This window comes from Pseudoliparis swirei, chromosome 14 (assembly GCF_029220125.1).
Source record: "Pseudoliparis swirei isolate HS2019 ecotype Mariana Trench chromosome 14, NWPU_hadal_v1, whole genome shotgun sequence".
Taxonomy (NCBI): domain Eukaryota; kingdom Metazoa; phylum Chordata; class Actinopteri; order Perciformes; family Liparidae; genus Pseudoliparis; species Pseudoliparis swirei.
Window position 1 is genome coordinate 1,314,341 of NC_079401.1, and position 25,960 is coordinate 1,340,300.

General features: G+C 47.2%; 3 protein-coding genes across 7 annotated transcripts; all 3 read left to right on the forward strand.

Annotated features, from left to right (window-relative positions):
- Nucleotides 1-2,958: 2,958 nt before the first annotated feature.
- LOC130204564 (NGFI-A-binding protein 1-like) lies at nt 2,959-14,991 on the forward strand. Its single transcript, XM_056431385.1, has 9 exons — nt 2,959-3,168; nt 3,397-3,496; nt 7,873-8,648; nt 8,897-9,030; nt 9,101-9,152; nt 9,646-9,765; nt 10,465-10,630; nt 11,745-11,915; nt 11,998-14,991. Exons 3-9 carry the CDS (start codon nt 7,875-7,877, stop codon nt 12,051-12,053), a joined length of 1,473 nt encoding a protein of 490 aa, XP_056287360.1. The 5' UTR covers nt 2,959-3,168; nt 3,397-3,496; nt 7,873-7,874; the 3' UTR covers nt 12,054-14,991.
- LOC130204567 (protein LIAT1-like) lies at nt 13,518-14,991 on the forward strand. Of its 2 annotated transcripts, XM_056431389.1 has the most exons (3): nt 13,518-14,045; nt 14,104-14,139; nt 14,229-14,991. In XM_056431389.1, the coding sequence occupies exons 1-3, from the start codon at nt 13,518-13,520 to the stop codon at nt 14,607-14,609; spliced, it is 945 nt and encodes a 314-aa protein (XP_056287364.1). In that variant the 3' UTR covers nt 14,610-14,991. The 2 variants fall into 2 exon arrangements, with proteins under 2 accessions (XP_056287364.1, XP_056287363.1); XM_056431388.1 differs by having other exon boundaries at nt 13,567-14,139.
- A 1,256-nt stretch (nt 14,992-16,247) lies between these two features.
- On the forward strand, nt 16,248-24,135 carry LOC130204570 (glutaminase kidney isoform, mitochondrial-like). 4 transcript variants are annotated; one of them, XM_056431394.1, is made up of 18 exons: nt 16,248-16,621; nt 19,114-19,210; nt 19,296-19,414; nt 20,093-20,222; nt 20,287-20,366; nt 20,438-20,601; nt 20,758-20,816; nt 20,956-20,988; nt 21,275-21,333; nt 21,420-21,486; nt 21,562-21,612; nt 21,684-21,860; nt 21,944-22,075; nt 22,148-22,240; nt 22,307-22,368; nt 22,454-22,530; nt 22,591-22,654; nt 22,745-24,135. In XM_056431394.1, the coding sequence occupies exons 1-18, from the start codon at nt 16,371-16,373 to the stop codon at nt 22,881-22,883; spliced, it is 1,854 nt and encodes a 617-aa protein (XP_056287369.1). In that variant the 5' UTR covers nt 16,248-16,370; the 3' UTR covers nt 22,884-24,135. The 4 variants fall into 4 exon arrangements, with proteins under 4 accessions (XP_056287369.1, XP_056287370.1, XP_056287371.1 ...); XM_056431395.1 differs by having other exon boundaries at nt 19,117-19,210; XM_056431396.1 differs by having other exon boundaries at nt 16,249-16,621; nt 19,120-19,210.
- Nucleotides 24,136-25,960: the final 1,825 nt, after the last annotated feature.

Sequence of the window (25,960 nt, forward strand, 5' to 3'; positions counted from 1 at the left end):
CTCAGCGGACAGCGCGGGGACCTCGACAGGAAGACACACTGACGTCTGGGTGGCGACAACAAAAAGAGTTCCAATGTATTTAATGGCTCACACCCGCAGGAGGAGCAGGAGGAGCAGTCTGTTGTTCCTGCTCCTCTTTCTCCTGGAGAGGAACTTGGATGAAAGGAGCTGTAAAGTGTTGAGGATGTGTGTGTGTGTGTGGGGGGGGGGGGCTAGGCGTGGGCGCTCTGACAGGGCGAGGGGCTGACAGGCCCAGGCGTGGGCGTGTCATTGAAATGTGTTTCTACTCCGGAGGGGGAGAAGTAGAAGAAGGAGGAGGAGGAGAGGGAAAACAAAGTTTCAGAGAGAAAGAAGAAGAAGAAGAAGAGATGCAGAAATTAAACGAACAGGCGTCTCCTGAAAAGTGAAATATATGAAATGTGAAGAGGCTCGATGCCAAATGAGAGGCGGGGGGGGGGGCCTACTCTCTGGGATGATTGACAGGGCGCCATGGAGGCAGAACGCTGCTGCCTGCTCCTCTTCAATGTTTCATAAAGAACGAGCTGCTTTTTAGATGAACTCCAAACCAGTAGAGACCTGTTAGGTACCCCCCCCACACACACACACACTCCCCTTAATACAGACCAGACAGGTGCAGGCCTGTTGGGTGGACTGGACTAGTGGACTAGTGGACTGGACTAGTGAGGACAGGCACCTGGGTGTCGACCCGATCTCTGTGTGGGAGGACTTCCTGTTTCCTGCTCTCGCTTTAATGAGATCTCAGTCGCTTCTTCCAGCTAGGTGTGTGTGTGTGTGTGCGTGTGCGTGTGTGAGGTCCAAACAAACCGATATGGAGTTGATGTGATTTCTCTTCCAGTTTGATCCCGTCTGTTTGGAGGCTCCACGGAACGCAGAAGGTCATATCTGCATCACACACACACACACACACACACACACAGCTCTAGAGGCTGCAGGTGGGCGGTCATACCTGCGACCTCAGTTTGGAAAACATGTGAGCATGAAACTTTGTATGTGGTATTTGTGGTTTAAGGACCTTTATTCTCAATAAGTTCTTATCTTTTCTTCATCGAGTTCAATAATCCTGCAGAACATCTCAACTGAGACTTGAATCGTCTCATATTTAAAAATTATATAAATATTCCGTGTGTACGTAACTCCTTGGGCTCAGATTTCGCGCTTATTAAACATTTCGGTGTCGGTTTAATATTCCTGGAGGAATTTTCCCGCCTAATCTGCAGTTTTGCTTTGATATTTGTTTTAGTTTCCTCCTGAATTTAATTAGAGGATCTGAAAAGCAAGCAGTCCCACCCCGTCCACCCCCTCACACACACACACACACAAAGTACAAATACTAGTTTTCTCTTCCTTTGGGCTTTTGAAGACACATAAAAAAGAAAAGAGCTGCAGCTCTGCGTGAAATTGTTTAATTTTACTTTTTTGGTGCTGTTCGGGGGCTGGCGGGGGGGGGGGGCTGGGGGGGGCGCTCTGGTTTGGTCCCCAGGGTGTTACTTTGGTGGCCTAATTCCCTAAAATAGCTCATTGATGGGTAACTGGGCGGATTCGGAGCGATCGGGTTGAGATTAGAGCTCCAAGTATAAAGTACACACAGTACCACTCCGCCGTACTGTGTGTTTCACATGGCCGCCGTGACCTCTGACCTGCCGCCTCCTCCTCGGTGTGTGACGTTGAGGACAAGTCACTTCATATAAACGGAGTAATTAAAGAAGTACTCTTTTATTTATACGTGATTTTACTACTTGTATCAGTAGGAGGTAGTAGCATATATATATATATATATATATATATTTAGAAAGAAAAGTACCTTCAATATATTTTTAATACAAACACATTTTATTTAGAAAATGTCACATAAACATAAAAAGATGACGCGTAATAATATATATGTAGATATATATGTTTACTTCATGTAAAGTGTGCATGCGTTGCACATAATACATATTTATATATATACATACATATATATTTATATATACATGTATATATACTGAGTGCACAAATGTAATATTGTCATATAGGCTATACCTCATTTACAGATATAAATATCCTACAGTCGGTCATATATTCTGACCTTCTGTAGGATATGTGTTGTGCTTCTATACAACGAGTGATTTTACTACTGTGTACAACGTGTACTTCTGTATAGAAGTACACGTTGTACACATGAGGCCAGTCCGTGCCCAGTCCATGATGTACATTGTGGTATTTGTGGAGAACAAACTGCGGCGGCTCTGTGGGAGTCGAACCTGCCTGTGTTTGGTATTCCGTGCAGAAAGCCTCCCACGCCCCGTGTGTCCGCCCACGCGCGGATTTGCGTCACGCAGGGAGCAGCGTGGGCGCGCGCGCGAGAGAGAGAGAGAGAGAGCGCGTGTGTGTGTGCGTGTGTGTGAGAGAGAGAGAGAGACCGCGCGGAATATCCCACTTTATTATTCTGTGGCACGCGTCAAGCTGCGCGCGCAGAGCCCACTACAAAGACCGGAAGCATGACAAAATAAAAGCATGTGATTTGACAAATACATCTGGTTTAGTAAAATAAGTACTTTTACTTCAGCCAAAGTACCAATACAACGGTGTTTTAGTATTGTATATGTATATATTAATTTGTTAACTCTTTCTTTTGTCATGGAAGATTATTCTTGTGTTTTATATGAACAAGAAGCACACACATACTGTGATTTGTTATATGCAATGATGCAACACAATGAGAAAAGTAAATAGAATATACACTTTTATTAAAACAAAAGTACACAATTATTAACAGTACTCAAAGTGTTTAGTTGTATTATTGTTATAATAATACTGCTTTAAAATGAAAGCAGCCTCTTAATGTTAAAGCACATATAACTACTTTATTGTTTAAGTTAAACTATATTGGACATATACATTCAAAATATGCCGGAAGCATTTGATTGAGTATATTTGGCGTGAGGATACACTTTTATTTTGTTGTGAGAGCCGGAAGTGTGTGTGTGTGTGTGTGTTTTTCAGTATGTGTGACTGCATGCGGCTTGATGGTGGTGAACAGTGCAGGGGAGTGGAGGACACACACTCACTCACACACCCTCACACACACTCACACACACTCACTCACACTCACTCACACACACTCACACACACTCACACACACTTGGAGGAAAGAGACGCACAAAGGTCAGCGGCTCTTCTTCTTTAACAGATATTCTGCGCTTTGTTCCCGCTCTCTCTCTCTCTCTCTCTCTCTCGCGCGCGCGCGCAGGAGAAAGAAAAAGTTTCCAGAAAGAGAGGAAGAGGAGACCCGCGTCGCTCCGCTCGCGCACGCACCGACCAGCTCGAGCTCTCCGGCTTTATTCTGTCTTTTTTTTTCGGTCCCTGGGAATAATTTTATATTTTTATTGTTAGATTCTGTTTGACTGAACGCGCCTCACGAGTGTTGACAAACAGGGAGGAAGAGGAGGAAGAAGAGGAGGAAGAGCGGACACAAAGGGGACCAACTCTCCAGGTGAGGCTCTAATCTGTGTTATGTCTGTAAACTCTGGATTTATATATGAGTACAGAATTAAAATACCTTAAAACTGAACTAGCAGTACAGTGAGAGATGAAGAGGACCTGAACACCAACGTCTTCCTCGTGTTATAATAAAGTTAAAGTGGGAGAGACTCCCTGCTGAGCCCCACAGCCTTTATTACACATTAGACACGATGACTGCAAGATTAGACATTAGACATTATTACTCTAAGATTATACATTATATTATATATTATATTATACATTACATTATATTATACATTACATTAGAGATTACATTATACATTATATTATACATTATATTAGACATATTATACATTACATTATACATTATTACTGTAAGATTATACATTACATTATACATTATATTATACATTATATATTATAATATACATTATATAATACATTACATTAGAGATTACATTATACATTATATTAGAGATTACATTTGACATATTATACATTACATTATAACTAAGATTATACATTACATTATACATTATATTATACATTACATTAGAGATTACATGATACATTATATTATACATTATAATAGAGATTACATTAGACATATTATACATTATATTATACATTATTACTGAAATATTCTACATTACATTAGACATTACTGGAAGATTATACATTATATTATACATTATTACTGGAAATTATACATTATATTCTACATTATATTATACATCATATTCTACATTATATTCTACATTATTAGTGGAATAGTATACATTATATTACACATTTAATGTGATTGTATTAATTAAAAAAGCATTGACTTGGTTAAGATGCTTCAAAGACACACACACACGGAAACATACACACGCGCATACACACGGACACACGCACACACACACACACACACACACACCAGGTCAAAGTGATGGTGACAACATTCTTGCTCCACATTGAGAAATTGCTCAAATGAATCATAGTGAAATCAAAGGATTCCTCACTTGAGATAAACCTGCTGCACACCAGCCCCTCAGTATGTGTGTGTGTTTGTGTGTGTGTGTGGTGTGTGTGTGTGTGTGTGTGTTTGTGTGTGTGTGTGGTGTGTGTGTGGCACACGCCTCACTTCTCCCTGTGAAAAGCCGAACTCGCCTAACTGGCTTTTGTGAAACAGGACTTCAATTAGAGGTTTGCCATTCACAGAGGCCTATTTCTGCCAGAACACAAACACCACACACACACACACACACACACACACACACTGATGTGATCAAACTGGAGTAAGATGGCAGGTTGTTAGAGTGTTTGTGCAGACGGCTGTTGAACTAAAATACTCACAGACATCATTATTATTATTATTATTATTGTGTCTTTATTTTAGCGGTTTCAATGACTTTTATTCTTCCAGTTCACACACAGGAGTTCACGCTGCAGCTAAATATAGTTATTCAATTCACACGCCGGCGCTTTATTGTGAAAAACCAGCAGCAAACAGCTCGTGACCACAGAGGAACCTCTGCTCGAGCTTCAGCAGGACGAGACTGAACGAAACACAAAGACATCACGCTGACCATCAGACGACAAACTCACAGAAACATTACTAACACCATGAACCTGTTCCACAATATTTGCAGATTCATCGATTTCTCATTTTAGAGAAACACAGAGGAAACTACTTCCTTCATACCTTTCCTAGTATTCAGTACCTTTACTTTGACAGCCTGAGGTACACATGTTCCTGACTTCCATCTTCTTCTGTGATTGTTGTTGTATCTTAGTCCCATATTTATGAGAGGTTAAAGGTCACTAACACTCACTGAAGGGACATTTGGAGGTTCCTCTTCCGGCCAGTGAAGGTTCCTCTCTGGTCCTCACTAGTCCTCACTAGTCCTCTCTAGTCCTCACTAGTCCTCTCTGGTCCTCTCTAGTCCTCACTAGTCCTCTCTAGTCCTCACTAGTCTCTCTGGTCTTCTCTGGTCCTCTCTAGTCCTCACTAGTCTCTCTAGTCCTCTCAGGTCCTCTTTAGTCCTCTCTGGTCCTCTCTGGTCCTCACTAGTCCTCTCTAGTCCTCACTAGTCTCTCTAGTCCTCACTAGTCCTCACTATTCAATTCAATTCAGTTTATTTGTATAGCCCAATTTCACAAATTACAAATTTGTCTCGGAGTGCTTTACAATCTGTACACATAGACATCCCTGCCCCAAAACCTCACATCGGACCAGGAAAAACTCCCAAATAACCCTTCAGGGGGGAAAAAAGGGAAGAAACCTGCAGGAGAGCAACAGAGGAGGATCCCTCTCCAGGATGGACAGATGCAATAGATGTCATGTGTACAGAAGGACAGATTTAGAGTTAAATACATTCAATGAATATGACAGAGTGTATGAATAGTTCATAGTAGGCATATTCCACGATGGAGACCTCCACGATCCATCAGGCAGATGGCGGTGGGGAGGAGGAGTGGAGTCTCAACAGTGGGCGGAGTCTCAACATGACAGTGGTGTAGTCAGGAGCAGGAATTCCACGACCCAGACCTCGATGATCCATCAGCAGATAGGATCTATGCCGTCTCATAGGGTCCGATGACCCCATGAGACGTGAAGTCAAGGACTCGGGGAGAAAGCAGAGTTAGTAACGTGTGATTGAGAGATGAAAATTCATCCTTAAGGAGAGAAAAAGAGGAGATAGGTACTCAGTGCATCCTAAACGTCCCCCGGCAGCTATAAGCCTATAGCAGCATATCAAGGGGCTGGACCAGGTGAACCTGATTCAGCCCTAACTATACGCTCTGTCAAAGAGGAAAGTCTTAAGTCTACTCTTAAACGAGGTGACTGTGTCTGCCTCCCGGACTGAAGGTGAAGCTGGTTCCATAAAAGAGGAGCTTGATAACTAAAGGCTCTGGCTCCCATTCTACTTTTTAAGACTCTAGGAACTACAAGTAGTCCCGCATTTAGTGAGCGTAGCTCTCTAGTGGGGCAATATGGTACTACAAGCTCCTTAAGATATGATGGAGCATCACCAATCAAGGCTTTGTAGGTTAAGAGAAGAATTTTAAAAGTGATTCTTGATTTTACTGGGAGCCAGTGCAGAGCAGCTAGTGCAGGAGTGATGTGATCTCTGTTCTTAGTTTTAGTGAGAACACGAGCTGCAGCATTCTGGATCAACTGGAGGGACCTAAGAGATTTATTAGAGCAGCCTGATAATAAGGAGTTGCAGTAATCCAGTCCTCTCTAGTCCTCACTAGTCCTCTCTAGTCCTCTCTGGTCCTCTCTGGTCCTCTCTGGTCCTCTCTAGTCCTCTCTGGTCCTCTCTGGTCCTCTCTAGTCCTCTCTGGTCCTCTCTGGTCCTCTCTGGTCCTCTCTGGTCCTCTCTAGTCCTCTCTGGTCCTCTCTGGTCCTCTCTAGTCTCTCTGGTCCTCTCTGGTCCTCTCTGGTCCTCTCTGGTCCTCTCTGGTCCTCTCTGGTCCTCTCTGGTCCTCTCTGGTCCTCTCTAGTCCTCTCTGGTCCTCTCTGGTCCTCTCTGGTCCTCTCTGGTCCTCTCTGGTCCTCTCTCTGGTCCTCTCTGGTCCTCTCTGGTCCTCTCTGGTCCTCTCTGGTCCTCTCTGGTCCTCTCTGGTCCTCTCTGGTCCTCTCTGGTCCTCTCTGGTCCTCTCTGGTCCTCTCTGGTCCTCTCTGGTCCTCTCTGGTCCTCTCTGGTCCTCTCTGGTCCTCTCTGGTCCTCTGGTCCTCTCTGGTCCTCTCTAGTCCTCTCTGGTCCTCTCTGGTCCTCTCTGGTCCTCTCTGGTCCTCTCTGGTCCTCTCTGGTCCTCTCTGGTCCTCTCTAGTCCTCTCTAGTCCTCTCTCTGGTCCTCTCTAGTCCTCTCTGGTCCTATCTAGTCCTCTCTGGTCCTCTCTAGTCCTCTCTGGTCCTCTCTAGTCCTCTCTAGTCCTCTCTCTGGTCCTCTCTAGTCCTCTCTGGTCCTCTCTAGTCCTCTCTGGTCCTCTCTGGTCCTCTCTGGGCCTCACTGGGCGAGCCCACCGCCTACACATCCTGCAGGGGTGGAGAGAGGCATGTGGTCCTCCTGCAGCGGGTCTGCTGACTGCTGACGGACACTCCTCAGAGAGGAGGAGCAGGAGGAGGAGCCTCTCCTCAAAGGGAAGGCACCAACACTTTGACAGCCAGACGTGTTCAGAGAGAAAAGTTTAGAAACATCGGCTGCATGAAGAATCTAAATATAGAAGGCAGAATGATCTTCTACCCACACGTGGAGCGATGCTTCAGCTTCACACCTGGAGCTTTGTCTCCTGATCCCATTGAAGCTCTTCACGCACCTGTTGGGACCCGATAACCTGGGGGAACGGTCCCATATAGAGCGCTGCAGAGGAGTCACGCGTGTGTTCCCCCCCAGGCATGGCGGCGGTGTTGCCGAGGACGCTGGGCGAGCTGCAGCTGTACCGCATCCTGCAGCGGGCCAACCTGCTGATCTACTACGAGGCCTTCATCCAGCAGGGCGGCGACGACGTGCAGCAGCTGTGCGAGGCGGGCGAGGACGAGTTCCTGGAGATCATGGCGCTGGTGGGCATGGCGAGCAAGCCGCTGCACGTGCGGCGCCTGCAGAAGGCGCTGCGGGACTGGGTCACCAACCCGGCCATCTTCAACCAGCCGCTCGCCTCGCTGCCCGTCTGCAGCATCCCCGTCTACAAGCTGCCCGAGGGCTCGCCGGCACCGCCGGACCGGGCCGGCGTCAAGACGCCCAAAGCCGCCTGCTCCGACCCGGGGAAGCTGGACGCGGCGCGGGACAAAGCGTCGGCCGGGTCGCCGCTGCAGGGCGGCAGCGAGGCCCGGTTCTGGTCGGGCCACAGCAACGACAGCGAGCACAGCCTGTCGCCGTCGGACCTGGGCTCGCCGTCCTCGCCCAGGGACACGCTGGAGGCGCTGGACGGCGCCGCCGTGCAGTCGGTGCTAGAGTGCGTGGACCGGATGGCGCCGGGCCTGCCGAAGACGGACCCGTCCGAGGCCAAAGAGCAGTTGAAGAACAACAAGAAGCTGGCGAAGATGATCGGACACATCTTCGAGATGAGCGACGACGAGCCGCGCAGAGAGGAGGAGGTCCGGAAGTACAGCGCCATCTACGGGCGCTTCGACTCCAAGAGGAGGGACGGCAAGCACCTCACGCTGCACGAGGTAGACCAGAACACACCAGAACCAGAACTCACCACAACTCACCACAACACACCAGAACCACAAGACACCAGAACCACAACACACCAGAACTCACCACAACTCACCACAACACACTAGAACCACAACACACCAGAACCACAACACACCAGAACACACCAGAACCACAACACACCACAACCACAACACACCAGAACTCACCACAACCACAACACATCACAGCGAGGCTGACCTCTCTCCTCTCGGTGCAGCTGACGGTGAACGAGGCGGCGGCCCAGCTGTGCATGAGGGACACGGCGCTGCTCACCAGGCGGGACGAGCTCTTCGGACTCGCTCGGCAGATTTCCAGAGAGGTCACCTACAAGTACACGTACCGGACCAGCAAGTGAGTCCACTACGATGAGGCCTCTCTTCCTCGGAGAGTCCTTCAGGGCTGACTCCTTCTCTCTGCACAGGTCTCGCTGTGGAGACCGAGACGAGGCGTCCCCCAAGAGGATCAAAACAGAGGTGAGGTCATCATGAGGTCATCATGAGGTCGTAGTGAGGTCCTCCTCTTCCTCCTCCTCCTCCTCCACTAGGCCTCCTAGAGGTCAGGTCCTCTGAGCTGGAGGATGATGGGGAACATGTGGCGCCTGAACGCCTCTGAGCTCCGACGGGATTCAGAGAAACCCCCAAAAGTCCCTCTTAGTTCATCTTCCTCCACAAAGGAGATCCTGTAGAAGTTATTATTGTTGGGAATAAGAAGTTATTACCAGAAGTAGCAGATGTAATAATAGAGTTTATAATATTTATTTATTTAATCCTTTTTATAAAAGCTTTCAAACAGATGCCAAAGGATCCGATATATTTCAAATAAATGTGACATTTCTTTAAGAACAAAGAGCTACAGGATGCCTTCAACACTTTAATTATAAATATAGATATAAAATAATGATAATAACGAGGCCTTTCTTTACAATACCAGAATCAACTGCTCATCAGCTGGTTTCTCCTCCTTCAGGAGAACTTCTTCGACATCCAGGAGGCGCTGCAGGCCATCCACATGCGGCAGGAGATGCTCCGGGAGCAGCTGGCCTGCGCCAAGTCCAAAGGAGAGGAGACCGTGGGGCGCAACCTGCAGGTAGGAATAATCAATCATCAATCATCAATAATCAAGGATGATGCTCCAGATGAGTGTTTGACGATCAGAGGAAGTCCTCAAATGTAGTTTATCAACCTTTAAATGCGAAGATAACCTCAGGACATGAGGTCATCTTATTTAGTTTCCTTATCTACCAGCTTTTCCCGAGCGTTTGAACGCACCTTCAGGTGACCTTGAGAGTTCCCTCTTGAAGGTGAAAGTCTGAGGGCTTCCCTCCAGCAAATGGTGAGGCAGCAGGACCCGGTTACACCCCAGTAATGTTCTCCGTGTGGGAGGAGAGCTGTGAGCAATGCATCATGGGGCTTATCGGGAAGAAGATTTCATGGCTGCGTTCCTCAGTGAGGACATCCCATAATAATCTGAGCTGACGGCGTGCGGACTGACAAAGCGAAGCTTGTGCTGCTGTGAAACTGAGCTGTCAGCTCTCTTCACAGCTGGAAGGATTAAGGCTTTTATTCTGAAGGAGGCGTCGTTTATAACACGGAGAATCAAACGGCGGCCACTTCCTGTTTCAAGGTCAAGAGTTTCACAATAAGAGCGTCCAAGAACAAGCTGGAATTAAGTGTCTCAAAGCTCCTGTTAGAAGTTAGTTCAATAAACCGTTGAGTCATCCTGTTGGAATAGTTGTGACGTCTTAAACTAGTTGAATGACTTAAACCGAGACGCTCGTCTCCTCAGATGCAGCTGGAGCGTCTCCTGGCTCGCCAGATGGAGATCCTGCAGGACGCCGCGGTGCAGGAGCGGCTGCAGGCTCTGGACTGGAGGATCCCCCCCGCCGCCCTCAAGTACCTCAACGACGCCCAGACCCCCAACGGAGCCGCCGCCGAGGCCAGAGACCACCAAGGTAGGAGGAGGATGCTCAGATATCGTCTCTCAACCTTTTCCAATTTTCACATAACTGAAATTATCATTTAAAAATATATATTTTTGGATTATGACACTTGTTTTCTGTATTGTTTCCAGTGTTTTAAGATATCCCGCTGGATTAGAAGTTTAGATGATTTATTAATACATAAATAATGTATCAGGAAGAAGTCCTGCCTGACTCAGTGCTGCCCCTAGTGGCCACCGAGAGAAATGAGGAGTGTTTCATAAAAGCCTCCAGAGAATATGAATAAAAACACGCAGCGCGAATCTCCTTTCCTCCTTTCCTCCTTTCCTCCCTCACCCACTCCCAGCTCATTATATCACTGTTCCCACAAATCCCACAATGCACCTGTAATTATCACGCCCACGCCTGTTTACCTCCAGCCAGTTGCCTGGAGGGGGGCGTTTCTCTCTCTCTCTGTCTCTGTCTACCTCTCTCTCTCTCCTCCCCCTCTTCTTCTCTGCTTTGCTTCCTGTCATTTCTTTTATTGTTGTCCTCTGCCTGTCCTCACCCCCCCCCCTCCTTTCCCTCAGTATATTTATGCGTCTCCCTTAGTCACTCTTTAATCTTTTATTTTTCATATCCTCTCCACTGAGCCATGTATACTTCTTATGCACATTATTATTATTATTATTATCTCCCAGAGCATCTCAGCCATTGTTTGTTTAAAATAAGAAAGAAATAATAGTTCAGATCCTTTCAATAAATAAATGTAGATGAACCCGCCCAGAGCTCAGAGGGTATCTCATGTGTCTCAGAGCTCAGAGGGTATCTCATGTGTCTCAGAGCTCAGAGGGTATCTCATGTGTCTCTCAGCCTCAGAGTATCTGTGTGTGTCAGAGCAGCAGGGAGGGTATCTCATGTGTCTCAGAGCTCAGAGGGTATCTCATGTGTCTCAGAGCTCAGAGGGTATCTCATGTGTCTCTCAGTCATAATCAATAATCAAGGCAATGGTGAAACCAGCACTTCTGGTTAAAGAATGTGATGCGATGCCTTTTATTCGTGGTATTTGACATCCACCTGAACGTCTGTGGTCTTAGATGTTAAACACATGAACACATGAACACGTGACGTTGTGTTTCCCCTGCAGACGAGCGGCCGGTCAACCTGCGCGTGGTGAGTCAGAACATGCCGGAGGGAGACCTTCCATTGGGCAAGCAGCTAGCCAATGAGCTGAAGCGCCACCTCAACCACAACCACAACCACAACAACAACAACAGCAGCAGCGGCGGCGGCGGCACAGACGAGACCAAGACAGCAGGTCGGTCCCGTTAGCCGAGTAGCATCCGTTAGCTCGGGGGTGAACCTCTTGGCTGACGGCAGCGCCCTCTCTTTGTCTCCAGAGAACGGGACGTCGCAGAAGAAGACCATCAAGTCCGAGCCGGAGGACTCCACATAGTCCCCCCCCCCCCCGTGACCCGGCAGTAGATACGAAGCACAGACACAGTAGAGCCTTAACAACCAACGTTGCCTCATCAGCATTATTTATCTTCAGTTTCGTCTTTTTGTTTCAAAAGAACACGAGAAGCTCCTCGAGGTGTGTTAGAGCAGGGGTCCCCAACCCCCGGGCCGCGGCTTGGTTGGAACCGGGCCGCGGAAAAAAAGTGAATAAATAAAGTTTTCAAATTTTTTTTTTTTTAATCAGTCGGAAAAATATCTTATTTTGAAAAAGGACCGGATCCACCGTGTGTCTGAGCCGCGTTCAGGAGTCTTAAAGTTCGGGTTTATCGCTGCAGGCGAGTCTCACGCACCGAACCCTCTGCTGGCGGCACAGTGACAAAGAATCTTCAAACAGATTCAACCTGCTCAATGAATTCTGTCACTTCAGGGAAATGACAACTGGTTTCAAGTTGGCCGATGAAGTCGCTGCTGTGTGGGCGAGTGAACAGCGGAATATTCTACATGTTTCAGACGTTGACCGGGTGGAAGAGGCTTTTAAAAGAGTTTGAGTGGTACTCCAACCACAAAAGACCCGACTGCAAAAGAATAGACCTGCAACCCATTAGTAAACAAACCCACCCGGTGAATCGAGCCCGTCCAAGCAAGAAGAACATGTGTTGGAGATGCAAATGACGGTGGCCTTAAGGGACATTTCACACAACAACTCTGTGTTCTAATGACAGCGACCAGAACTCGGTTAGGAGCAGCGGACCAAACACACGTCTGTGTCGCCGTCTCCATTAGCGGCTCGTTGCAGGTCAACAAGCACGGCTCACACTCGGCGTAATGATGAGTTGTAGTTTTGGCACTTTATGCCCTTCGTATAATTGTATGACGTCATATTTATTACGTCATTTATATTGCCGGTCCGTGAAAATAATTCCTGACACGGAACCGGTCCGTGGCTCAAAAAAGGTTGGGGACCTCTGCGCTAGAGTACACGCTAGAGTACACGCTAGAGTACACGCTAGAGTACACGCTAGAGGTACTGTTTGCGTACTTCATCGTCATGGTAACTCGTTTCTGCAGCCCTGACATGAAACATCTCGACATCCGTTTGATTGGCTCAAAGTTTAAATTCATACGTTCACGTCGTTCACAACATGGGTTGAATAAATTCCGAGGTTCCCTGAAGGTTTCATGGAGTGTCATCACGAAGCCAAAACACACCCGTTTCATACTTTAGTTTATTTAACAAAACACCTTCAGAACTCAAGACGTCAGCTCCTCGTCCTCAGAGTCCATCTTCATCATCATCACGCCTCAAGAGGAAGAGCTCATCATGAACACTGATCATAACCTTCACTCTGTGACCCCAGAACAATGAGGAGGTGGTGCAGCACCTGGACCCACAGGGACCCACAGGGACCCACAGGGACCCACAGGGACCCACCTGGACCCACAGGGACCCACAGGGACCCACATGGACCACATGGACTCACAGGGACCCACATGGACTCACATGGACCCACATGGACCACATGGACCACATGGACCCACAGGGACCCACATGGACCACATGGACCCACCTGGACCCACAGGGACCCACAGGGACCCACAGGGACCACATGGACTCACAGGGACCACATGGACCCACATGGACTCACATGGACCCACCTGGACCCACAGGGACCACATGGACTCACAGGGACCCACATGGACCACATGGACTCACAGGGACCCACCTGGACTCACATGGACCCACCTGGACCCACAGGGACCCACAGGGACCCACAGGGACCCACAGGGACCCACAGGGACCCACAGGGACCACATGGACTCACAGGGACCACATGGACCCACATGGACTCACATGGACCCACCTGGACCCACAGGGACCACATGGACTCACAGGGACCCACATGGACCCACATGGACCACATGGACTCACAGGGACCCACATGGACTCACATGGACTCACCTGGACCCACAGGGACCCACATGGACCACAGGGACCACATGGACTCATATGGACCACAGGGACCCACATGGACTCACAGGGACCCACCTGGACTCACATGGACCCACAGGGACCCACATGGACCACATGGACTCACATGGACTCACAGGGACCCACCTGGACCCACAGGGACCCACATGGACTCACAGGGACCCACCTGGACCCACAGGGACTCACATGGACCCACAGGGACCTGAGGTGCCTGTCAGAGGGGCGCTGGAGTCCGGTCCCGCCCTCCAGCAGGTGACTCTGAGGGATCAGTCTGCTGTTTATTCATGGAGGAAGAGGAGGAGCCACAGCAGGGGGCCCCGCCATTGGTCCTGGGGGTCAGCTGGGCGGCGGCCGAGCGTTGCAGCCTCCAGTGTGTTGATGTGTAAAGTTGAACATGTTAGATATGACAGGTGTGTTCCCCAGGTGTGTTCCCCAGGTGTGTCCCCCAGGTGTGTCCCCCAGGTGTGTCCCCCAGGTGAAGCCGTGTCTGTAGACGTTTGGTGTTTCTGTGTCAACGTGTCCTTGAGGAACTACACGATGCTAATGTTGAGTAGCCCTAGCTAACGGTGTTTATGACCATGACATGTGTGTTTAGCGGTAGAAACATGAATAAGTGTTCACTGTGGTTCTGTGGTCCAGAGGCCCCGCCCCCTCCACTCCCTGTCTCAGTGACCAATGCAATATTTATGTCCGTGATGCGTCTGCACATATATATATGGTCATAGTTTGTGTATTTAATGTCGTCTGTTGGTCTCACGCTGAGCTAGTCTGCTAAAGCTAACGAGCAGCTGGTGCATTCTGGGAGATGGAGGCGTGGCTCTGGGCCCGGCGGTTCTGGTAAAGTGATAGTTAGGCTTCACCTCGTTATGCACATGTTTTTTAAACACTAATATATTTTATTTGTTATACAGCACATGAACATTAAACTTTATTTTTTTGAACTCTATTGTGAGATTTGTTCTGTGATGTGTGTGTGTGTGTGTGTGTGGTGGAGCTGGAGAAATGAATCTGCGTCACATCAACACATTGTGAAACCGGCTGATGACTCACTCTGACGCACTCTATTCACACACGACCATCATCCACTCACTCAGACACACACTCACACAGCCTAGTTGCCCTACTCGGCACTCACACAGCCACCCCTCCTCCTCCCTCTGCAGTGGAAGTCACTGATGATGATGATGATGTGTTGCCGTGGTAACGGCTGGAGGTGGGCGTGGGAGGACGTGCCGAGCACCCGTCACCCTGAGAGGAGCAGGAATCTGCTGAGAAGCAGTGGGTGTCGCCTCCTCCTGGTTCGTCTCCTTTCCTTCCTCCCCTTTGTCTCCTGGCTGCTTGTGGAGACGGCTTTCTTTTTATTTCACTAAAGGCACCCAAAGACTTTTAAAGAAAGCAACATGCATTTTTTAAATATTATTGTACATTTTATGGAATATTCTAAAATGTTGAATACAGTTCATCCCCAAAGTCAAATACACGTTTCTTTATGTTTCATAAAGGCTGAGGATCCACGAGAAGCTCATTCAGGTAAAAAAGGGATTAAAAATATATATCTGAATATGTATTTATATAAAAAAATATTTTGCCTGATATTTGAAGGGCTTAAAAAAAAGTGTCTTAGCTTTCTGTTCCTGGTGCATGTGGTCTCGTTTCATCTCACCAGCAGGTGGCGCTGTCGCTTTATTATTCAGAGCAGGCTGAGGGACCTGATCCCTCACGAGACTGGTTTATACTGACACACTTTATATCCTCTTTAAAGCACTGACATTACAACTATGTTATGTGACAATAGCAGATTTCTTTTCACATAATATCCCACAAATATTGTATATTTCTGGTCGTGATTTTTCTTTTCTGCATTTGTATTACACTGATATTATTATATAGCACTTAACGGTAACTGGATCTGTCATGTACTTTGTTATGATGTCGCCTCTCTAAACTGAGTTATCTCTGGTTCTGGCATGTCTCGTGTAAACTGTTATAAAGAGGGGAAATGTCCGTCAAAACATTATAATAGTATGTTTATTAAGTCATATTTGATATAAAATGGCCATCAGCTGCGGAATCCGATCAATCAAATAGTCTAAACAGGAAGCGATGATGATGATGATTGACAGTCCGCTCGACCAATCAGATGCCAGTATCCGTTATCCTCCTCCAATCACAGCGCTGTTGCGTGCCCGGTGGGCGGGACTCCGCCGAGCAGCGTTCTCCGTCGTTGACTCACCGGGAGAACCGTTACCGGCCGAGAGAAGCCGTCCTCCGTCACGAGCCGTTAGTTTACCGTTCCGATTCTTTACGGTTCTCCGCGGGGTTGAAATGTTACATTTCCGGTCAACGGTGGCCCTGAAGGAGTTATTTCAAACGCAGCTCAGACGGCCGCTGGCCGGCAGAGGCGGCGCGACGCCCGCTGCCGCCGCCGGCTTCTGCAGAGCCGCGGCCCCGGACGGCCGGGCCCCGGGAGCAGGAGGCCGGGCCCCGCAGACCCTCACCGGGGGGTCCGGCGCGAGGGGCTTCTGCTCCAAGGGCGCCGGCCACAATGAAGCCGCCAAGGAGTCCGCGACGGAGAAGTGAGTGAACCCAGGTGTTAGTCGGCCCCCTCGTTAGGCCACACGGCCATTTACTTGAGCCCCAATCTCTGGCTCGCGTCCCTTGAAGTGACCTTTATTTATGGGTCATGTCCATATTTACCTGCAGAATTAAAGAACACCTTCTGGGGGGAGGCGTTGATTTGTGTCACGTGACGGAGGTCCGTTTTAAATAGAGATTCACACCACGCAGAAACATCGGTTCCATTATCGGACACGCTTCTTCTTAGTTATTTCTTAAATATTATTCACGATGTTCCAGGTGTCTTGATGCGTGTCACAGGAGAGCATCTGATCTCACTTTGCTGACATTGAATCACGTGACCATCATTTTAAAACGTGATGGTCACGTGACCATGTATTGATCATTATTTATTAGATGATGTCTCGTGACCACAAATGACCAGAAGTCACAAAGAAGCAATGTGGTGAATGAATAGAAACTCAACTGCATCGAGACGCTTCCGGATCTTTCTCTGTATTGTATTTGTATTTAAAGGAATCCAGAGTAACGGGTTATAAGTCTGAATGAATCCTTTGGGGCCCCGGGGCCCCGAGGCGGCGCTCCGCTAACCGGGTTAAGCGTTGGCGAGGCGTCCCGCCCACACGCCGCTCGCCACGCTCTGTGCTCCAAAGCTGCTGGCGAGCTGCCGAGCAGACGAGTCACGCTCAAGTGGATGTTCAATGTCGGCCTCCTCCTCCCTCATCCATCCTTCCTCCTCCCTCCATCCTCCCTCCATCCTCCATCCTCTTCCCTCCTCCTACATCCTCCTTCCTCCATCCTCCATCCTCCTCCCTCCTTCCTCCTCCCTCTTCCCTCCTTCCTCCATCCTCCTCCCTCCTCCCTCCTTCCTCCATCCTCCTCCCTCATCCATCCTTCCTCCTCCCTCCATCCTCCCTCCATCCTCCATCCTCTTCCCTCCTCCTACATCCTCCTTCCTCCATCCTCCATCCTCCTCCCTCCTTCCTCCTCCCTCTTCCCTCCTCCTACATCCTCCTTCCTCCATCCTCATTCCTCCCTCCTCATTCCTCCCTCCTCCCTCCTCCCTCCTTCCTCCATCCTCCCTCCTCCCGCCTCGCTGGGTCCTCGTGACCTCTGGGAGGTCAGACTCGACCCTCAGAGCTCCCAAACCTGGAGATTTTAGTTTTAAAATGAAACTAAACCCGAGCTATTGATCGTTCCGTGGGTCACATGAGCAGCTTGTTGTTGTTGTTGATTCCCTGAAGAGGTAAACACGTGCGTGTTCATGTGGAGACGTAATGAGACGTCGGAGCAGGTGTCCCAGACGCTCCTCGTGACCTCCGGCCTCTTGCTCGCGTCAGGCCGTCCTCATCATTTGCAAAGCATTGTGGGTGATTCTGAACGACGTTGCATCCACTGCGATGCTTTCATGAACTTTATTGACCCATTCTGTCTGATTCTGTGTGTCACATTGAGTGTGTTGTTGTTGTTGTTGTTGTTTACTAATCCGTCTTATCCCTCTGCACACTCTCTCCCTCTTGTTGATCTGCTTGCTTTGCATTTGTAAGTATGTTTCTATTTTATTTTAGTTTAAGTGTTTTCTTCACATTCCAGTAGAAGGTTAACTGCTTCCTGTTTGACGTGACCTCACTTCCTCCCAGCGGCTGCGCTTGAACCCCCCCCCCCCCACACACACACACACACTCACACACACATTCACACACTCACACACACATTCACACACTCACACACATTTACACACTCACACACACACACACACTCACACACACACACACACTCTCACACACCACACACACACACACACACACACACACACACTCACTCCCTCTGATGTGTATTCCTTCCTCCATGACAGCTGCAACAACGCTCTCTAATAATTATATTAATATTATTATTTCCACTCGAGTTGGAGAGTCAGTAATTCGAGGAAGACTGAAAAAAAATTTTTTACATTTGTTTTCACCAAATTGATTTATTTGTGTGAACTTTGGCTGGAATGTTCCGTGAGGATCCCGGTCCAGATGTTTCCTCTGGAGCTTCACGGAGACGCTGGTTTACGTTTGCAGGCCGAGTCGTATCGACCAATCACGTCGGAGCGTGAGCTCCTGTAATCTGAACTAGAGATCAAACAAGCCTTCAGGGATCAGGTGGTGCTGATGTCCTGGTCCCGGTCAGACGTCCCATGATGCATTGCAGAGCGGCGTGACGGACAGAGAGCAGCAGCCAGCCGGCAGCTGACCGGCCTCCAGCTGGTAACCATGGAGACCAGCATCACTGTGTTTACCTCGAGCCAAACGTCCTGGAGGTGAAGCAATGCATGCTGGTCCTCTGCTTCCTGGCTGCTGTTCCAGCGGCCTCGTGGCCCGTGGAGCGTCTCCTCCACAGGTCACGAGGTCACGGCTTCTCCTCGCGGTCCTCCCTCTGCTGCCGCTCCCCACAGGAGGAGGTGCTCCCTCTTCACCTCTCTCTCTCTCTCTGTTCTCTCCTGCAGGAGAAGGAAGGCCGGCATCCTGCCCAGCCTGGAGGACCTCCTCTTCTACACCATCGCCGAGGGCCAGGAGAAGATCCCCGCGCACAAGTTCACCACCGTGAGTCCTCCAGAGGTCACACAGGAGGAGGAGGAGGAGGAGGAGGAGGTGTTGTCTCACTGACTCCTCCTCCGCCTCTCCCCAGGCTCTCAAAGCCACAGGGCTCCGCACAGGAGACCCCCGGCTGAAGGAGTGCATGAACATGCTGAAGATGACGGTGAAGACGACCTCTGACGGAGCTCTGGACCGCCACCTCTTCAAAAAGTACCGTGACCTTTAACCTCTAAATATATTAGAGATGTTGAGTGAATGTTTACTCAGGTCAGAGGTCAGGAATTTATTCATCAACACATTTAAACATGATGCAACATCTGGGTCTTCATAGTGATGTTTACAGGATGACCTCCAGCTGACCTCCAGCTGACCTCTAGCTGACCTCCATAGGGTCACGGTGAAGTGTTTCTACTCAAAGACCGTGTGCACTTTAATAAGTCCAGAGGAACCCGACCTCCATCACTTATTTACACGGCCTCAGAGTGTGTGTGTGACGGAGGAACTCTCTCCTCACTCTTGTCTCTTGTCTCCTGCCTCTTGCCTCCTCTCCCCCTCTCCTGTCTCCTGCCTCCTCTCTCCTGTCTCTTGCCTCCTCTCTCCTGCCTCCTCTCCTGCCTCCTCTCCTGTCTCCTGCCTCCTCTCCTCTCTCCTGCCTTCTGCCTCCTCTCCTCTCTCCTGCCTCCTCTCCTGTCTCCTCTCTCCTGCTTCTTGCCTCCTCTCTCCTGCCTCTTGCCTCCTGTCTCCTGCCTCCTCTCCTCTCTCTTGCCTCCTCTCTCCTCTCTCCTGCCTCCTCTCCTCTCTCGCCTCCTCTCCTCTCTCTTGCCTCCTCTCCTGCCTTCTCTCCTGCCTCCTCTCTCCTGCCTCCTCTCCTCTCTCCTGCCTCCTCAGGTGCGTCCAGAGTAACATCGTGTTGCTGACTCAGGCCTTCAGGAAGAAGTTTGTGATCCCAGACTTCCAGTCGTTCTGCGGCCACATGGACGAGCTCTACAACAACGCCAAGACCATGTCCGGCGGGCAGGTGAGTGAGGCCACGCCCCCCCGTACGGCTGCAGTGACCCTGACCGTGACCTCGTGTGCCGCAGGTGGCCGACTACATCCCCCAGCTGTCCCGCTTCAGCCCCGACCTGTGGGCGGTGTCTCTGTGCACGGTGGACGGACAGAGGTACGTACGCCGCCTAGGCTCCGCCTCCTCCGGGACCAAGCCCCTCCCCCACTGACGCTGTCCCCCCCCAGGCACACGGTGGGCGACACCAAGGTTCCCTTCTGTCTGCAGTCGTGCGTGAAGCCTCTGAAATACGCCATCGCCGTGCACGACCACGGCACCGAGTACGTGCACCGCTTCATCGGCAAGGAGCCGAGCGGCCTCCGCTTCAACAAGCTGTTCCTCAACGAGGAGGGTGAGATATATGTATCTATTCTTCACTGTTTTTGGTTATTATCTAACAGTAGATTATATTCCAGCTGTGTATTTATTTCTGTTGCATAAGGGATTATAACCCAGGAGGAGGCGCTGCTCCCTGTGTGCCTCCTTTATATAACATGTTCTCCTGCAGATAAACCACACAACCCCATGGTGAACGCTGGAGCCATCGTCTGCACCTCCCTCATCAAGGTGAGGCCTCAACAGCACCTCCTGCTGGTTAGAGAGGAGACCGACTCAACAGCACCTCCTGCTGGTTGAAGATGGTTCTCATGGATCTAGTTTCAGCGGTTTAAAAAATATATATTTTTAATGTTTTACTGTGTTTCAGCAAGGAGCGAGCAACGCGGAGAAGTTTGATTATGTGAGTTTTTATCATATTATTCTAAAACAAAATAAATAGAAATATATACATTTTACTTTAGATATATACCCTTTTATTGAAAAATAATGTATATCATATATTTATAAATAATTTTGTAATGTCATTTCAAATATTTAATGTATAAAACGTCATATTTAAACATTGAAATGACTTATTGATGAGGAATGTAGAAATAGACATGAGGTAGTTAGAATAGAAATAACTTAGGATATCACTTAATTGATTGCCAATGAACTCAGATGATCATTTAATAAACTTTCTGCAGGTCATGAACTTCATGAACAAACTGGCAGGAAACGAATACGTCGGCTTCAGCAACGCCACGTGAGACACGCCCCTTTTATTGATCAGTGAGGAGAGGAAGCCGCTGAGGACCCGTCTGACCTCCTCGTCCTCTCCTTGTGTCCCAGGTTCCAGTCGGAGAGAGAGTCTGGAGACAGGAACTTTGCCATCGGCTACTACCTGAAGGAGAAGAAGGTGAGGTCAAAGGTCACAGAGCCTTGTTGTTGCTCTGCTGTAGGGGACGCGTTGACCTTGTTGTTGTTGTTTCAGTGCTTCCCAGAGGGCACGGACATGACCTCCATCCTGGACTTCTACTTCCAGGTGCGTGCAGCCGGCGCCCAGCTTCAGGTGGGCGTGATGGTTTTATGACCCCGTCTCTCCCTGTGTGTCAGCTGTGCTCCATCGAGGTGACCTGCGAGAGCGCCAGCGTCATGGCGGCGACGCTGGCCAACGGCGGCTTCTGTCCAATCACAGGAGAGCGCGTGCTGAGCCCCGAGTCGGTGCGAGACACCCTGAGCCTCATGCACTCCTGTGGCATGTACGACTTCTCTGGACAGTTCGCTTTCCACGTCAGTATCTCCTCGTCACACGTCCTGCAGCTTTAAGAAACGTCCTGTTGCTTTAAGAGGCATTCAGTCCTCCTCTTCCTCAGGTGGGTCTTCCGGCCAAGTCTGGCGTCGCCGGTGGGATCCTGCTGGTGGTCCCCAACGTGATGGGCATCATGTGTTGGTCTCCTCCTCTCGACAAGCTGGGCAACAGCGTCCGAGGCATCCAGTTCTGCACGGTGACCTCCTGACCTCCTCTTCATCGAAGGTCAGAGGTCACCGAGCTGAAGCTTCCGCTGTGTCTCTTTCAGGACCTGGTTTCTCTCTGCAACTTCCACAACTATGACAACCTGAGACACTTTGCCAAGAAGCTGGACCCCCGTCGGGAGGGAGGAGACCAGCGGGTGAGCTCCTCCTCCTCATAACAACGCAGGAACAGATCACGTCATCTGGTGTTTCTTGTGTTTCAGGTGAAGTCGGTGATCAATCTTCTGTTTGCTGCGTACACCGGAGACGTCTCGGCCCTGAGGAGGTAACGCCGCTCGCCACATGTTCGCCACACGATCTCGCCACACGTTCACGCCGCGCCGCTTCTCTGTCTCCCGTTGTGGCTCCAGGTTTGCGTTGTCCTCCATGGACATGGAGCAGAGGGACTACGACTCCAGGACGGCGCTCCATGTGGCAGCTGCTGAAGGTGAGGATGGAACGACTGACTGGATACAGACACGTGTGTGAGACTGACTGTGTGTTTCAGGTCATGGGGAGGTGGTCCGCTTCCTGCTGGAGGCGTGTAAAGTCAACCCAGTCCCCAAAGACAGGTACGAGTTATTCAACCAATCAGAAGACTACAAATGTATTAATGACGGATGTTTAAAGAGTTCTGCTTAACGTACCTCCTCCTCCTCCAGGTGGGGCAACACCCCGATGGAAGAGGCGGTGCACTTCGGCCACCACGACGTGGTGACCATCCTCAGAGACTACCACACCCAGTACAGCCCCGACGACAAGAAGAAGAGCGCCGAGGAGAACCTGGACGGCCTGCTCTGAGGACCAGGAGAACCTGGATGGCCTGCTCTGAGGACCAGGAGAACCTGGACGGTGTCTTCAAACCTGGATCGGAGAGGAAGTTCTATATTTAAACAGCGACAAACCAATCCTTTAGAAACGACCTCACATTCCCCCGCCAGTGTAAAAGCTCGTAGATGTTCCCTTGATGTCCCAATAGTCTGATTTCATTTAACTTTACAGGAAGTAACCAGCCGCCCCGTTGAATGCTGGGTAAATTTGGCTGGACACCCGTTATTATTATTTTTTTAACTTGTCGTTTTTAATCTGAAAACAAGTGAGCAGGCGTACCCTGGTTTAAAAAAACAAAAGACTTCACTGAAACTCTGCAACTATTTATTTAAACTGAAATATTTTTTATATTCCACCAAGGTGGAAGGCTCTTTGCGATCTAAAAGCAGTTGTAGTTTATCAACTGTTATTATTTTTGAATTATTTATTATTTTTGTAACGATGAAGTCGGCCAGAGTTCCTGTTTCTCGATGTCGTAACTGCCAGCGTTTGTTTACATGTTCACGCTTCACTCCGCAAGAGGACCAATATTCAACATGGAGTCTTAACATATTATACATTACTATATTATATAACTGCACTGAAGCTGCTGCGTTGATCCAAAGTTAAGACACCAGCTCAACCTCTTAATTTAGACTTTAGAGCTCTCTGATTGGCTCTCTGGGAGTTGTAGTTGACCCCTGATGTCTAAATGTTTGTCTTTGAGTGGGCGGCTCCTTTTATTTCCCTCCATGTTTTTTAAACTTAGTGCAGACAATGTGTTGAGTGTCATGTTTCACACACCTGGACCTGGAGACTCCGGGAGAAGGTCCGGTCCCAAAGGTCCTGCAACAGATCTAAGACACAAAGGATGTTTTTTAAATGTATTATGTGCAGAAGAATGGCAAACTTGAGCAGAGGTGGTGTGTGTATTTGTGTGTTGGACCGATGGAACAATCCAAAGTTAGTGTGTTGAGAATCCTCAGCTCGGGATCAGTTCAAATTGGTATTTAAAAGTATTTAAGTTAAATAAAAGTGAATTTGAAAAGCACAAAACTGTCTAAACATGTGCAATAATCAATACGGATGTAATGATTGGAGATCAATAAGGCTGATACCTGATCCCGCCCTGCAGACTGAATGTAGTGTTGTCTTTTCTTCTTCATGTGTATTTATTTATGCTGCATAGTTCAGATATTTATTCACGTCAAACATGGAATAAAAGTTATAAAAAACAAAGGTATCTGGATTTATACCCATCATTGAGCTTGTGTGTGTAAATATACTATATATATATACATAAAGTAAAGGTCATAGTATAGTATGCCAAAATATGTGAAAATAAAAGTCATAGTATAGTATGCCAAAATATGTCAAAATTAAAGTCATAGTATAGTATGCCAAAATATGTAAAAAATAAAAGTCATAGTATGCCGAAATATGTCAAAATAAAAGTCATAGTATGCCGAAATATGTCAAAATAAAAGTCATAGTATAGTATGACGAAATGTGTTAAAAAAATTAAAGTCATAGTATAGTATGCCAAAATATGTCAAAATTAAAGTCATAGTATAGTATGTAAAAATAAAGGTCATAGAATAGTATGCCGAAATATGTCAAAAAATAAAAGTCATAGTATAGTATGCCGAAATATGTCAAAAAATAAAAGTCAGTATAGTATGCCAATATGTCAAAATTAAAGTCATAGTATAGTATGCCAAAATATGTCAAAATTAAAGTTATAGTATAGTATGTAAAAATAAAGGTCATAGTATAGTATGCCAAAATATGTCAAAATTAAAAGTCATAATATAGTATACCAAAATATGTCAAAATTAAAGTCATAGTATGCCAAAATATGTCAAAATTAAAGTCATAGTATAGTATGCCAAAATATGTCAAAATAAAAGTCATAGTATAGTATGCCAAAATATGTCAAAATTAAAGTCAAAGTATAGAATGCCGAAATATGTCGAAAATAAAAGTCATAGTATAGTATGCCAAAATATGTCAAAAATAAAGGTCATAGTATAGTATGTAAAAAATAAAGGTCATAGAATAGTATGCCGAAATATGTCAAAATAAAAGTCATAGTATAGTATGCCAAAATATGTCAAAATTAAAGTTATAGTATAGTATGTGAAAATAAAAGTCATAGTATAGTATGCCAAAATATGTCAAAAATAAAGGTCATAGTATAGTATGCCAAAATATGTCAAAATTAAAGTCATAGTATAGTATGCCAAAATATGTCAAAAATAAGTCATAGTATAGTATGCCAAAATATGTCAAAAATAAAGGTCATAGTATAGTATGTAAAAATAAAGGTCATAGAATAGTATGCCGAAATATGTCAAAATAAAAGTCATAGCATAGTATGCCAAAATATGTCAAAATTAAAGTTATAGTATGTAAAAATAAAGGTCATAGAATAGTATGCCAAAATATGTCAAAATTAAAAGTCATAATATAGTATGCCAAAATATGTCAAAATTAAAGTCATAGTATGCCAAAATATGTCAAAATTAAAGTCATAGTATAGTATGCCAAAATAGGTCAAAATAAGTCATAGTATGCCAAAATATGTCAAAATAAAAGTCATAGTATAGTATGTCAAAATATGTCAAAATAAAAGTCAAAGTATAGTATGCCGAAATATGTAAAAATAAAAGTCATAGTATAGTATGCCGAAATATGTAAAAATAAAAGTCATAGTATAGGTATGTCAAAATATGTGAAAATAAAAGTCACAGTATAGTATGCCAAAATATGTCAAAATAAAAGTCACAGTATAGTATGTCAAAATATGTCAAAAATAAAAGTCATAATATAGTATGCCGAAATATGTCAAAATTAAAGTCATAGTATAGTATGTAAAAATAAAGGTCATAGTATAGTATGCCAAAATATGTCAAAATTAAAAGTCATAATATAGTATGCCAAAATATGTCAAAATTAAAGTCATAGTATGCCAAAATATGTCAAAATTAAAGTCATAGTATAGTATGCCAAAATATGTCAAAATAAAAGTCATAGTATAGTATGCCAAAATATGTAAAAAATAAAAG